The sequence below is a fragment of the Sceloporus occidentalis genome, unplaced genomic scaffold (genome assembly GCF_023333645.1).
Source record: "Sceloporus occidentalis isolate IW3139 unplaced genomic scaffold, rSceOcc1.0.p SCAF_7, whole genome shotgun sequence".
NCBI classification, from domain to species: domain Eukaryota; kingdom Metazoa; phylum Chordata; class Lepidosauria; order Squamata; family Phrynosomatidae; genus Sceloporus; species Sceloporus occidentalis.
The window spans coordinates 1,982,358-1,996,776 of NW_028316987.1; the positions used below are offsets into that span (position 1 = coordinate 1,982,358).

At 40.5% G+C, this 14,419-nt stretch overlaps 1 protein-coding gene across 8 annotated transcripts in view; it reads left to right on the plus strand.

The window, feature by feature from the left end:
* HDAC5 (histone deacetylase 5) overlaps nucleotides 1-14,419 on the plus strand; it is a 131,800-nt gene that overhangs the window by 31,994 nt on the left and 85,387 nt on the right. For 3 of the 8 annotated variants that reach the window (XM_089531630.1, XM_089531631.1, XM_089531632.1), the window contains one exon: nucleotides 1,789-1,860. The exons of 1 other annotated variant lie outside the window; for it this stretch is intronic. In XM_089531630.1, coding sequence (XP_089387756.1) covers nucleotides 1,789-1,860 — 72 coding nt within the window. Of the gene's footprint in view, nucleotides 1-1,026; nucleotides 1,861-11,945; nucleotides 12,027-14,419 lie in introns of those variants that run through there. 4 more of the 8 variants (XM_089531628.1, XM_089531629.1, XM_089531636.1 and 1 more) reach the window with 3 other exon arrangements.

The following is a 14,419-nucleotide window of genomic DNA, read 5'->3' on the forward strand; positions in this document are numbered from 1 at the left end:
ATTGCTTTCGTTACACTAATGAGGACTCTTGTACTAACACATGCAGTGTGCCATGAAGCCATTGTCGTCGTTCGTACCTCTGTTGATGGGTTGGAATTTGTAAATATAATTCATTATTTATTTTTTTAATATTCCTTTTGTAATTTATTTATTCAAAGACTGCAGTCGTAAAATCCCCTACTTTGTGTCCAGGAAGGCTGAAATGTTCTCAAACTGGTTTTTGGGTATTGCAATTTTTAATGTCAGATTTGTATCCATTTATGCTTTTGTGTAGAGACTGTCCTGTTTGTCCAATTTAAAGTGTAGATGGGCATTGTTGTTGTATGCCTTCAAGTCATTTCTGACTTATGGCGACCCTAAGGCATACCTATCATTGGGTTTTCTTGGCAAGTTTCTTCAGAGGGGATTTGCCATTGCCATCCTCAGAGTTGGCACAGGCTGTCGTATATCACATTGGGGGAAACGTACCCCTGATGTTATGGATGGTGTTATTGGCCCTTGTAATATTGCTCCAGGGTAGAAGTGGGGACAGAGTTGGCATTTGGGTTTGTGGCAGGGTGCTGCTCCATTCCCTTTGTTTCCTCCTCTTTTTGCCTTCCTCCTTTTTATTTCAAAAGCAGAATGTCCTATCTACGTAGCTTCCATGCTGCCAAATGTGGATTTAGGATTTACTGCCTTCAATGGTGGTGTGTTGCTGTTGCTATTTGAATCCCCTCCTTAATGAACATTTCATTCAGAATCGCTGGGTTTTAACAAATCAGCCAGCCTGAGCCTGTAGGCGGACATTGGCATCCACAACACAGAAGCAGCCATTCCAGCCCCTTTTGTTCTTGACTCGCCTTCCTTCTCGATTTGGCTGTTGGCTCTGCCTTTCCCCAGGGGATCTTTTCCACTGACCCCAGTGGTTGAAAAGCAGCTTCTGATAGGCAGGCAGCTCCTTTTGCCTGAACCATCCCAGCTCCCAGCAGCTCAGCTGGGTTTATTTATAGCTGGCTCCTCCCTGACAACGTTCTATTTCAGGTCACCCCCGGCAGAAGCCATCTCGCTTGGTGGCAGGGATGGGAAACAATCGCATGAAGGGAGCCGTCTCATGGAAGAGGAGCCTTCATCAGCTTGACAGGGAGCTGCCGCTTTCCTTTTGTTAGACACCTCTCTTGCAGGCTAGATTCTGGATGTTACATATTTTTTTTAAGAACCCTCTGTAATGTCTTGAGGAAACGTTAGAAAATCTATCTTTCTCTGGAGTGAATCAAACCGCACCTGAAATGTAAACCTTCCCCATCCCTTCCCTTCCCTTCTTTTTTCCCCTTTGCTTCTTGTTGCATCTTGAGATTCTTCTGTCCCATTGCTTTGGAGTTGAGAAAACAGTTGTCTCCCTTCCACTTCTTCCCTCTGTGAGGAATTTTTTTTTCATCGGAAAGCACATTTTATTTTTCTTGCCTGCTGGCTCTGATTTATTTTTGGAGGAAGTTTCCTTACTGCCACCACCTCCCTACCGCTATTGCTGTGAAACAAATTAACTTTCAGTCTGCCACAAGGAGGACAGATGTGTGCATGTGTCTGTGACTAGTCTTAAGAGGGGGATGCTGGATGACTTGAAATGGCAGTCTAGCCTAAGAAAAAACACCCCCCCAAGCCTTTGATTGTGCAACGGATTGTCATAAAGGAAACTGAAGTGGAATAACAGCAGTGTGCAACCGCTCCTTGGCATGGTTCTTGTATCCTCGGTGTGGGGACTGCCAAAGATGTTGCAGACAATTTATGAAACTGAATCGTGTTTCTCTTCAGATGGAGTTTCTGGGCGTGAGCCATCGTTGGAACTCCTGTCGCGGGCACAAATCCATGCCATACCTGTGGCCGGTGAGTGTTTTAGAGATCTTTAAAAAGGGGGCTTTCAAATAACCATTTTTAACTGTAGGCAAGGTTTGAGGTTTGGTCTGCAACTGACAGCATGGCTGACATGTTTAGGACATCAAAGTGTTCCTGAGTAGTCTAGAGTGGCATTTGAGCCTCAGCAGTGGGACTCCTTGTTCCATAGAATCTGGCTTTATGTGCCTTAGGGCAGGACAGAATGGATACTAGGTGCCTATCCCACTTAGAAGTATATAGTGTTTGTGCAGAATTCATGCCTAAATGAAGAACATTAGAAATTTTCAGTATGTTTATATGCAGAGCTGTCCGGGTTCATATTGGCCACTTGAAATTAATTGTAAGTCTCTGAGGGAGGAGTTAATTTGAACCAGGCTTCAGTTCTATAACATTTTGAAATGCTAAGGCTCAGCCACTGAATATGTAACAGACTGTATGCACTGATCATGGGAAAATGCTTCCCCCCTTGAGTGAAGAATCACAATCAACCTCTCTGTGTACTGAAAGATTTCTAAACCAACTTGAGGCCCAGAACCTTTATTTAAACAAACAGCAGCAGCACTCAGGTGCTCCACTCCAGCTTTAGTTTTGATGTTACTGTCCACCCCTAAAACCATCTTCTGCTTTGTTAGCCTATTACACTGAATACAAAGTGCAGAAGATTTAAATAGGAGAGCCTAACAAACAGAATTTGGGACTGGGAGACCACTTTTGAAATTTAGGTAGCAAAATGATTGAAGGGGGTGATTTATGGGGGTTTTTTTGGAGGGGGGGTTCTAGTTAAATATGAAAGTGGTTTGACCATTTCACCATCACTAAAGATTGCATTGCATTCCTTTAGTTGGAATAGATCTATAGATTAGATAGAATCTGTTCCATGTGTCTTCTGACATTTCCTCATATAACAGGAATAATAATGATAGGGAAACAAGTAAGTAGGGGCTTTAAACTTGTAATTGTTTAAAAAGATCTCAGTGTTATGTGAATGGGCATGGGAATCATATGCTGAACCTTATTTTTTCCCACACCTCACCCTTGTCAATAAGCCATATTTTTACATGTGCTGGCATATGTGTACAAACATGATCTTAGCCAACATGCACATTTTTGTACATGTCTTGTGTTTGCTGAATGGGGTGAGAGTCTATCTCCTTCCAAATTTCCTTCCAACTGTCTTAACAGCAGGGGAATAAACTGCATTTTCAGAGTTGAGGTGCATTTGAAGCAAGCCCAGTGTGGTAAGGACGATGAAAACACATTAGGAAATCTGAGGTTTTTAAAACCACAGCATGGTCTTCAGTTTGGCTGAGCTCTGCTCTATAGAGTACTTAGCATCACAGTTCATCCCAGCTTGATCCCACTTCATACAGTTTATGACTCACATGAATGTGAAATTAAGCTATGGATCTGCCAATGAGCTCAGCATTGTTAGGTCAACACTTGAGAATAATTCATTCCAGGAATTGCTTTTCTTCTTTCCCATAATCATTGGGCAGAAAATACTGTGGAGGATGTGTGTTTGCTGGGCATTCATAAAACTAGTTTCCCAAGAGATAAGCCTCTGGAATTATGTTTTTAAAAATACTGTAAACATATAAGTATACCCAACCTTTACACAGATTCCCAGTGGTTTCCCATCCAGATTGGTCATCGAGCCACTTGCTTGACTTCAGATTGTTGCATAGACCGTTTCTGGAAGAAATCTTGGAGTTTGTTTTTTTAAATGACATTGTGGAGGCTATATCGTGATATCTGACTTGGGCCTTTAACTGCAACCCACTGATGTGAGAATGTTTCTCCATGCCACATACATATGTGTGATCTGGCACAAGTAGAATATGGTGTGGTTTCTACACAGATGTTTTTAAAAAAGTATAAGCCAGGTGGTCTAAAAATGTAAAGCCGGGCCCCATAGGAATTTGAACTGTTTCCCCAGGGTTATAAAAGGTTGTAAAAGAATTGGCCTTGTTTCTTATCTGCTTGTTGATTTTACCCAGCAAACGTCAGAGTCTTCACTATCAGGCATTGGATAGGCATAAGTATACACTAATACACTCCAGTCTAAACCATATTGTTAGGCCCAGCCAGAGTAGATCTGTCCAATCAGTAGTAACTAGGTAAGCCAACTGTTACGTAAGTTCTGTTCATTCACCATATCAGAGTTGGTTCTAACAGTACAAATCAGGGCATGGTAGGCTCATAGGTACTTTTTCAGTAGATGCAGCTAACATGCTTTTTGACAAAGCCATGTACTTGGCCACATCCTGCTTGAAGCATAGAGAATTTGCACACCTGTCTATGTGGGGAGCTAAATGTCTGGATTTGCACTCTGAGGTTGCACATAGGCCTTTCATGGCAGATAATAACATATGTGATGTGAGTGTTTGTATTTGTCAAAAATACAGATGGGAACGGGAAAAGCGTGACTGATATTTTGCATTTTATTTTTTTCTTTTCTCCTTCATTTTAAGACTTGTCTCATTTAAATTGTTTAGAGCCCTTTCTTTTGCTAGCAGCTTCTAGGACCAAAAATACTCTTTTTATTATGGAGAAGAGAAATCTCAGTTTCATGGATTCTGGAGAAGATTATAGTTATAGTTCTTTCTGAGTTAGGATGAAAGTTGGATTGGGTGGTCTTTTGATGTTTTACAGGGCTACTGTTCCATAGAGTTCCTGGAGAAAACTGTCAGCAATAGAACCTGCCCTGAAGAATGGGATTTTTGTGTCTTTATTGTAAACCTAGAGAAATGTCAGCCAGTGTCAGAGCTTTGAGAAGTTCTATTTTGGACAACAGTGAGCAGAATCTCTCTGTCATTGGCTTTGTAGTGTGAGATTCTGGGTTTTGTAGTCCTGAAAGTAATGTTTCCAAGGAGTATGTGCAGTGGGGAGTCAGTCCTGAATGAAGCTGCTGTAACAAAAGTTTGTGTGTTTGTATGAAGATTCCCTGCATCATATTTTTAAAAGGATGGATAGGCATCCTATTTCTGGGCATCAGACAGATATAGGTATAAAACATTAGAATGAATATTACCTGAGATTGTCCAGAGAATCTTCTACATTTTACCAGTTTCTATGCTTAGTATACTTCTGGAATTTTAAAAAGTACTGATTCTTAGGACAGTGCAATATGTTACTAATGTTATGGGGAATACCTGCAATGTATTAATGGCATTCTAAATATTTTTGCACATATTTTTGGGGATATAGGTATTTAAAACGTCATTATTTAACTACCACATTTTGTATGCTTGCTGTGAGACACATCAGGGCATGATTGGTTATTCAGCAGCAATCATAACATGCTGAATAGCTCAGCAATGGCATAAATTTCTTAGGGATGTTATATAATCTCATTTCTTGGAGATTTCAGGAGTTGTCTACATGTGCTGCAAAAAGAGTTCGGGATGAGGCAGTAGATTGGACTGTACCATTGCAGATTACAAGGAGGAGATCACATTTTTGAATGTATCCCTATGCAAAACCAAAACAAATTAAAAATTATCTAGTAACATCCACCTTGAAGTACCCTAGACTTTCTCCTTTGGTGTACAGTGTTCTACTTGCAGCAGCATTCAATTAATTAATTAATATAACAGATAATTCAAAACGTGACTCTCCCACGCAGCCACAAACTGCAGTCTGAGATATTATGGAGAACTCTGGCTAGTATGGTATAGTGATTTGAGTGGTGGACTAAGACATTGGAAGACCAGTTGGTCCTGGAAACCCACTAGGTGACCATGGGCAAGGCACATTGTCTCAACCTCAGAGGAAGGCAAAGGGGAAACCCCCTCTGAACAAATTCTGCCAAGAAAACCCAGTGGTTCACCGCCAAAAGCCAGAAATGACGTGAAGGCACACAACAACAACAACTGGCCCTTCAGTATCATAATACCTTATTCTAATACATCTGTAGGCCAGGACTAAACATTGATAGTCATATTGCAGATAGCAAAAAGAGAAATAACAAAGCTATTTGAGAGAGGACAAAGCAGAAACACAGGTGAGTTGTGTCAACATCCGGGTTGACACGACTTTGTATATTGAAACAAAAGGCAATAGAAAAGAAGATGCAAAAGCATATTGTCAGTTTCTGCAATCTCTATAGTTTTACAAGCAGCATGAGCTGGATATGATTCCACGGTATTGTCTCTACTTGAACAGCTTATTGTTTTAGAAGTTGAGAGAAGGTTGTTGAGTTGCATAGTTGACTGGATATTGGCATTGTGCTGGAAGACCAAGGGAAAGTAGCATAGAAAAGTTGTAAGGTTTGGGTGTTTTTCCAGATTTACAGGATGGAGGTTTTGAAGGATACTCTGTGCAGATTTCTCTTGTTAAGGCTAAAGCAACAAAATACTCTCCTAATGGATTCAGCCCAGTGTCTTGTACCCTTAGTATTATCACACAAGAATGGCTGTTCAAAACTACTTTAGATGTTACACCTGGCCTGTCATTTGCTTAAATTCAGGATCATATGCACCCTTATCTTCATGCCAGTCTAGAATCTGACTTAAGATGGAATAATTGATAAAATTATGTAATGTGGTGTTTGCTTGATTTCCATAATTCATTCTGCTTCTAGGATCCTGGCTAATTTTCAAAGTAGATGTCATTTTCCAGCAAGCATTGGAGGGAAAGGAATATTGAAAGAAAGGAGATGACTGAAAGTTTTGTTTAGGTGTGTTGAAGCAGAGCTCAGGGAACCATAACTATGAAAAAGGTATTGAAGCTCCTGTGTACACATTCACACTATCCACTTATTCATCGTGTGAAAACTCTGGCATTTTCACCCTTCTCCTTTATAGTTTCTGAAGTTTAATCAGACATTGCTTGTGTACTTTTTCTCTCAAGCCACAATGGAGGAAATTTGTTTTTCAAACAAGCTGAGGAACAGTCTAAAGCCAAGGATCTTCAGAAGCATATTTCGAATGCTAGGCACTACTAACATCTCAGCCTGTTGTCTTGGAATGTTTTTGCAATGGAATCATGGAGACACAAAATATACACAACCTTCTAGTTGAAAAATCTAAACAATGGCATGTGTCTCCAGCAATTGAAAAAGTCAGTTACTATACAAATTCATGTTTTAGCTGGCTTTACAGTTGATTTTGGGGTTTTTTCTGCTGGTTTCCACAGCATGTCTGTCTCTTGGTAGCCCTTATAAATGGAAAAGTAGGGATGAATTGTATGCCAAGAATGAGTGAGCAGTGAAATGTTTTAATAACAACTCCCCTCCCCTTTCCTTCCTGCATCCTTTCTGATTTCTTGCATGCCCATTCTGGTTTCTCCAGACCATTGTTATCTTTCATTGGTACTCTGAACAAATGGGAACAGTTTATGATAGGAGTGGGAATGGAGGTTGGGGGAACTGTGTGAAAAAAACATGCCAGTGTCTAAGAATACCAGGCTGGGTATTTTTAGTGCAAAGGTCTAAGCTGCTTACGGCTGCCAACCAGATTTTAACTCTTGTCATTACTGAACTGGCAGTTCTTTCTTCATTATTGTGGTGCTTTCTTTTTATCTGTTCCTCAAACCCATATCAGAAGGGTTATTCTGAGCAGAGATTGAAAAGTATGAATCAGATGGTGTAATAATCTATTTTAATCTTTACATAAATCTATTTTTTTCCTGTTATAAACCAGGGTTGTATTCAGTACTGAGTGCAGTTTCAGGAGCCATTTGGAGAAGGGGGAAACATTTCCACCCCCCATCCCCAATTACAAAGATAAGGATGAAAATGCTGAATTCTTGCCAAAATCTCTGAAGCTGGATATGGAAGATGATGGGAACCAAGAGGAACTTCTAGTAGCTGTATGGTGGTAGTAGTGGGTTTTTGTAATTCCTGGCTGGGCTTTGGTAGTGGCTGGTGGTTCCTATGTCAGTGAAATTGGAAAATCTGCTCTGGGGTCTAGTTTAAACTTTAAATGAGGTATCGACAAAATTGGATCAGTGCTTTGATAGCTCCTTTCAAGTTTGGAAGAAACCTCAAAGTGATTTATCAGCCTACTGACATGGACTGGGCTCTAAGCGAGTCTATCTTCCTCAGAGGTATTTCAAGCTTTTCCTAGAAGGACTCTGAGGAGAAATCTTCAATTTTCAGCTTTTATCTAAAAGGGGTGTGTGTGTGTGACTCAGTGTGGCTAGTCCTTTTATGGGAAACGTGTAACTCAGTGATAGGATGCATGCTTTTTGTTTATTTTTATGTTGATTTATACTTGCCTTTCTCCCAAAATTGGGAATCAAGGCAGCTTTGCATGCAGAAAGTGCCATGTCCAAATCCTAGCCTGTTCAGTTAGAACTGGTTCCCTGCCTGAAATCCTGCTGCTGCCAGTCAGAGTAAACAATACTTGGTTAAATGGAGTACCAGTTTGACTTCTGATGAGGCAGCTTCTTGTGTTTCATTCAAGGGACAGAAGGAAAAGTATGGAGACAGTATTCTACCCAGTTGCTCTTTGAGAAGTCAATCTGGTCTTACCTTTGAGCCTATTCTCATTGGTCACTGTTAAACATTTGGCACTCCCCTTTCCCCATTCATACTTAATATAATTCAATAATTTCAACTCATCTGACTGTCTATTTTGAGGTTCAAGCATTCTGTGCTGGCTTCTCTTCTCATGCTGTCTTCTTAGGCCCCCTCAGTGCAAGGGTTTTGGTGGATCTGCTTGTCCCAGCCATGGCTAATGGAATGCATTTTTCAAAATATGCATGTATATGTACATTTGGTTTACATTTACTTAAGGATAAGAAATGCAGAATATACTTGGCATGTAATTGACAAGTCTTCTAACATAATTCTGCTTATAACCTAGCCTGCCCACAGAGCCAGCTGATCAGCTATATAATATCAAGAACACTTAAACCAGCAGTGGTTTTAAACATCCATCCACCTACATGTCTTTCTGACTTTGTTTCTTGTGTCCTTTCATATAAACCTTGCTCTTTCCCAGTTTTAGAAGTTTTAGACATCTGAAGGCTTCTTGCTCTCTAAAGTGTCCACTTTAGCTTGGAAGTCCTCCCACTCAATGTGTATCATGAGGATGACGAACCTTTTCTCCTCAGTCATTGATGGATGGGGGTCAACATTCCAGTGAATCTTGCCAGAACCATTGTTCACAGAGCTGGAGCTACAGTGGTTTACATCCACCTTGGGTGCAGGAGTCACCATTAACTTAATCCCAACAGTAAGCAAGTTTAAGTATGTGTAATTGCATCTGATTGCTTTAATCCTTTGCTATCTAGGATTATACTAGTGAAACTTGCTTGGCACCTTCCTTGTGGCATAGGCTTTAAAAACATTGCTAACATTTGCAGTTTTAAAATTATTTTATGATGTTGTGAATTTTTAGTGAAATGGATACAATACACATGCTTGTAATGTGAATTTGCTGCTGAAGAGCAGGATGTAAATAATGCCAGGCCAGGGTTAATACCAGGCTCATCTGTCCAAGTATTATCGGCAGCAGATCTCTAGGATCTGACATGGAATGAGGAAGTGACATGCCATTAGTGTCACATATTATCTGATTTTTTTAAAATGAGGATGCAACAAACTAAACCTGGTAAGAGCAATGTAACAATGGAACCAATATGCAGAGCAGAGCTTGGAAGCATTAGGGTCTGCCTTGAATCCCATCTTGGGAGAAAGGTGGGATATAAATTCAATAAATAAATACGTTGGTAAATAATTTTTGTTTTTTTTAAGCTACAGCTCCCAAAATTACCCAGCTAAAGTGGATGGCTGGGAGATTTTGGGTTGAAAATGTATATTTTCCAAGCTCTACTATGGAAGATGGAGAGCCAGTGGGGTGTAGTTGTTTGAGTGTTGGAATATGACTCTGAGGACCAGGGTTTGATTCCTAGCTCAGCCATGAAACCCACTGGGTGACCTTGGGCAAGTCACATGCTCTCAGCCTCAGTAAAAGGTGATGGCAAACCTTCTCTGAACAAATCTTGCCAAGAAAACCCTGTGATAGGTTCTCCTTAGGGTCACCATAAGTGGGAAATGACTTGAAGGCACACTACAACAAAGGAGGATGAGCTCTTCTTGCCACAGATCTTTTAACAGTGGCTGAACAGCCATCCATTGGGGATTCTCTAGCTCTTGCTTTATTGCATCAAGTGAGGGTTTGCATTAAGATGACCCACAAGGCCCTCTCTAACTATATGAATCATTGACCATGTGCAGGTAAAATACGCATTCTGCCACTGATCTGTGGCCATTTTTTTATTATTTTTTTGGTGTTTGCAAATATTTTTTTTACAAATCATCAACTACTCATTTATATAAATAATAACAACAACAATAATAGTAGTAGTAGTAATAATAATATTATAAGCACATTTTTTAAAAAGCTGCCTCATGTAGATATTGTAATGTTAGCTAGAAATAAGGATTTGAGAATAGAGAGAGGGAAGTCCAGTGTGCATACTCCCTTTTCTCACTTCCCTCTCCTCTGGAGCACATTTCCTCTGGGTTCTTTCTCCTTGTCTCTAGCTTCATCATCTCTTGTCAATGTTAAACTTGGATTATGAGTATCCCTACATTTGTTTTGAACTAGAATTAAGTACAGTAGCCCCTCCCAGTTCACAGCGGATCCGTTCTGAACCCCCCTGTGAAAAAGGTAACTTGCAAATATTCGCGTCTCGTTGAAAATAACGGTGAGTGTGCAGGGCCACACACCACCATTTTATCTTTTCCCACGTGTCCCTTCTGCGAAGAGCAAGACCACGGACTCCCAAGTCCGCGAAAAGGAGGAGACAAGTTAATCAGAAAAAAAGAGGAAAGTGTAATTTGTTTCTGCTAGGAGAGTGAGCTATCCTGTTTCCTGTTCTCAATCACTTACTCTGGTGGATGTTGCATCTGTACTAGGCTGTATTGCTAAACTAACCAATGACTTCTTATATTATTCTGTGTTTTTAATAAAAATGTAAATGCCACTTCTGTTGAGGCAAAGCAGCTTTGGGAAGGAATGGCTTGAAATGGAGAAATAAGAGAGAGGAAAGAGAGTGCTTAGCCCTTCTAGCATGTATGACTTTACTGCCACAATTCCTTCCTCTTTTGGGGTTCTTGATGTGAATTTATAAAATTCATTTGTGGCTTGTACATTGTACTGTATAGATAACAAGATTACTCAACTTTATTTGCTAGGATTGTACTTAAATAGAAACACAAATCCAAAGCATTTAGAGCTTCCAGGAAAAGCACATGCTCCAGTTTAAAGGGATCAAATTTCAGATGATGGGAAAGATATTTGTGATTCTGGAGAATTGCTGTATATCACCATATACAATTCTCTGCTGGACAAAAAAGTGGAATGGCCTACATAAGGCTCAGCTTTACATGACTGTTTCTGTACCATTGTGAGAAAGGGACAAGGAGCTCTCCAGAACACACAGGCCGTATCCCCATCAATCCAGCAATGCACTATGTTAAACATATCTTGTCTTTATGACCTGAGCTTGCAACACACAGCTTTTTAAATTACAATATCCAGAATTCCTTATGCTGGTTGCATGAATTTGCAAGTTGTAGTCCATAAACATACTTCCCAAGTTCTGCTTATTACTTTTAAATCTTAAAAAATATATATGACTTACTTTTTATACATGTAGAAACTGGGGTAATATGTATTAGTGGCTTTGGACTTTCCTGCTAATACAAGAACCATCTTTTGCTCAATTTACATTTAAAAACTTGCTCTTTTCATAAAATAAAAATGCTGAGATTCTCAGAAAATCCAGTGCTGCATCATATGCTGCTTTTGCATTTCCCCCCACGATCATGGCCTACTCACTCCCTTGCTTATAAGCAGTTCAGTATCGCTTCAGGGTAACACTATGCCTGTGAGGCACATAGTGGGGTCATTTTGCCTCATAACATCCATCCAGAGAGTAGTGGTGTGTGTATTTGAAGGCAGTATTGAGCAGGGGTGTTTAAGATTCTGTGGGATCTTTCCTGACCATATCCTTCAATTTTTTGTAGCTTCTCTTTTCACCAGAATAAAAAAGAGACTAAAAATTGCTGAGGGTGCAAAAATTGAAAGGGATATTCACAGAGGACTAGCAACAATCCCAGAAAAAGTTAAGCATGCCCTCCTCTGATTCTCACAAGTTGCACTACCTTGACGGAAGGGATTTGGGAACATGTATCTGCAGAGGTAAGGCATAGCTCACTGTTGCATAATAAGCAGAAGACTGGAGAAAGGAAAGGAGAGTCTTTACTCCTTTTGTTGATGCAAATTAATTGCTCGCAATGTGAGCTTGGCTTTTTCCCTTGCTATTAATTAAAACCACAAGAGCCTGCTTGTGGGGGCTTCCTACCTACGCATATCCCTCTCCAAAGAGACTAATAAGTCCGTCATTTGCAAACACTGCTGATTTCTCTGCAAGGGAAAGCTCAGAGGAAAGGGTGTTTCTGACACCATTTCTCTGTCTTCATAGAGCCATCCTCAGGGGCAAACTACTTACTATGTACCAACTAGGTGCAGTGTCCCTTTCTGCTTCCTGAAGAGAGCCCTAGAAGAAGGGCTGATTTCCAGCAAGAGAAAGATGGGAAGAAAGGGAAAGAATTATTAACTCTTTTCCTTCAGGCCCTTTCCCCTAAAATCTCTAATTTGCCAGCATTTTGGAATTGTGTTTGCCTTGTGAATACATGTAGGACCCTATAACAATATAACCAGGTTGCATGGATGGGAGTTAATTTCATGGGGAAAGTGACGTGCTGGGGAAGGGTTAAGCATTCTGCTTCTTTGTCTCTGATTAAAGTTGTCCACCTCTTTAAAAGTACATAGAAGAAATCTAAAATCTCATTCCAACCCTCCATTGTGTCCTTTGCTTCTAGCATCATCCCTAATACAGGAAAAGATAAGGTAGAAGAGACAGAGTCTTATCCTCTCAGCTTCCCATAGAATTAGAGTTAAGGCGCCCAGGAACCAAATAGGATAGTACCAAAATTCTTACCATTTTCCTGTTCTCTGGATCAGAGCTTGAGGAAGCTTTTTGCACTGCAGCACTCACCGTCTCTCAACTAGCATGGTCACTGGTCATGTTGGCTGAGGGATTCTGGGAATTAAAGTCCAGGAAAATAATGTGTCCAAGCTTTGTCATTACTAGCAAAAACTCTGGGAAGAACTTAGAATTTAAAAGCTGTTTTCAATTCTGTCAGTGTAACATATAGCAGTTACAGCAACCCATGCTTAACTTGACGACCTTCGAGGTGTGTTGGACTGAAGATCTATCATCCTCCCAGCTTAGTCAGCATAATGGTGTCGCAGACCAACCGATTTGGAAGGTGATATATTGGTGAAGAGTCAGCATGCTGTTAATGGTTTGAATATTGACTATGATGCTGAAAACCTGGGTTGAAATCCCCACTGAGCCATGGAAACCCACTGAGTGACCTTGGGGAAGTCATGCTCTCTCAGCCAAAGGCAAACCCTCTCTAACAAATCTTATCAAGAAAACCCTATGATAAGTTCACTTTAGGGTCACCATAAGTCAGAAATGACTTGAAGGCACACAACAGAAAGGGTTAGGTAAATCTGGATTAGAGTATTTGACGTAGGCAAGGGAGTCCTGCTTTCAGATCCTCTTAGTCACAACCATGGGTCAGTCAATCTGGCTCAGCCTTACCTAGCTCACACAACTGCCATAGCTAAAATGGGAGTAGGGCAGATATGTGTACTTTAGAAAAAAGTTGATCTGTTTGTGAAGGTGCCATGCTTATATTATTATGTATTAATTTGTTACATCTATATCCTGCCCTTCTTCAGTTGAGTTCAAGGTGGGATGTGTATTTCTCTTGCTCTCCACTCTGTTCTCATTTTAACCCTGTAAAGTAGGTAAGGCTGGGAGAGTCACTGACCTAAGATCACCAGTGAGTTTCGTGGCTCAATGTGAACTAGAGTTTCATCATCCAATTTTCTGTTCCTGTTTGTAGCTTAAGAATTTAAAATTGTCAAAACATTCTCCCTTTAGAGAGGTGTGAAATTGAACAGTTGCTCAATGCTACTTATTGCCTTCCCTTTCCATGCGTCCATCCTGGTGTAGGCTTTTTCTCTTTACAAATAGTATATTTAGAATTCCAGTCTTAGAGTAGATTTTCTTCCCATTTGCTTGCCTTGCCATTTATACCGTGTGTTTAATTGGCACAGTGCTGCTGACCTTCTAGAAGCATGTGGAATGCAGATCTTCTAAGCTTTCTTTGTAGTCATGAAGGCTCTGCACCCATAATTTTCCTGCCTGAAATCCTGCCCTCCCAGCCCTTCTTAGGAAAGGCTAGTGAAGGCTGAGCTTTTTGCTGTCATCTGCACTTCTGAAAAGAAACAGCAAATCTGGGTTGTACATTAGGGGTTCACTATGTGCCTCCTTCTTAACCTGATCTTGACTAAATGGAGAGAAACATTTTTCGACTGAAGTGGTGCTAGGGAGGACCCGCTGAGACAGGTTTGGAGCTAAGCCCGAAAGAGCTATAAATATGCCGAGTGTTTGTGGTGACGACAACTATAAACCTCAACAGCTAAACCAGAATTTGGCAAAGGCGATAGGTTGA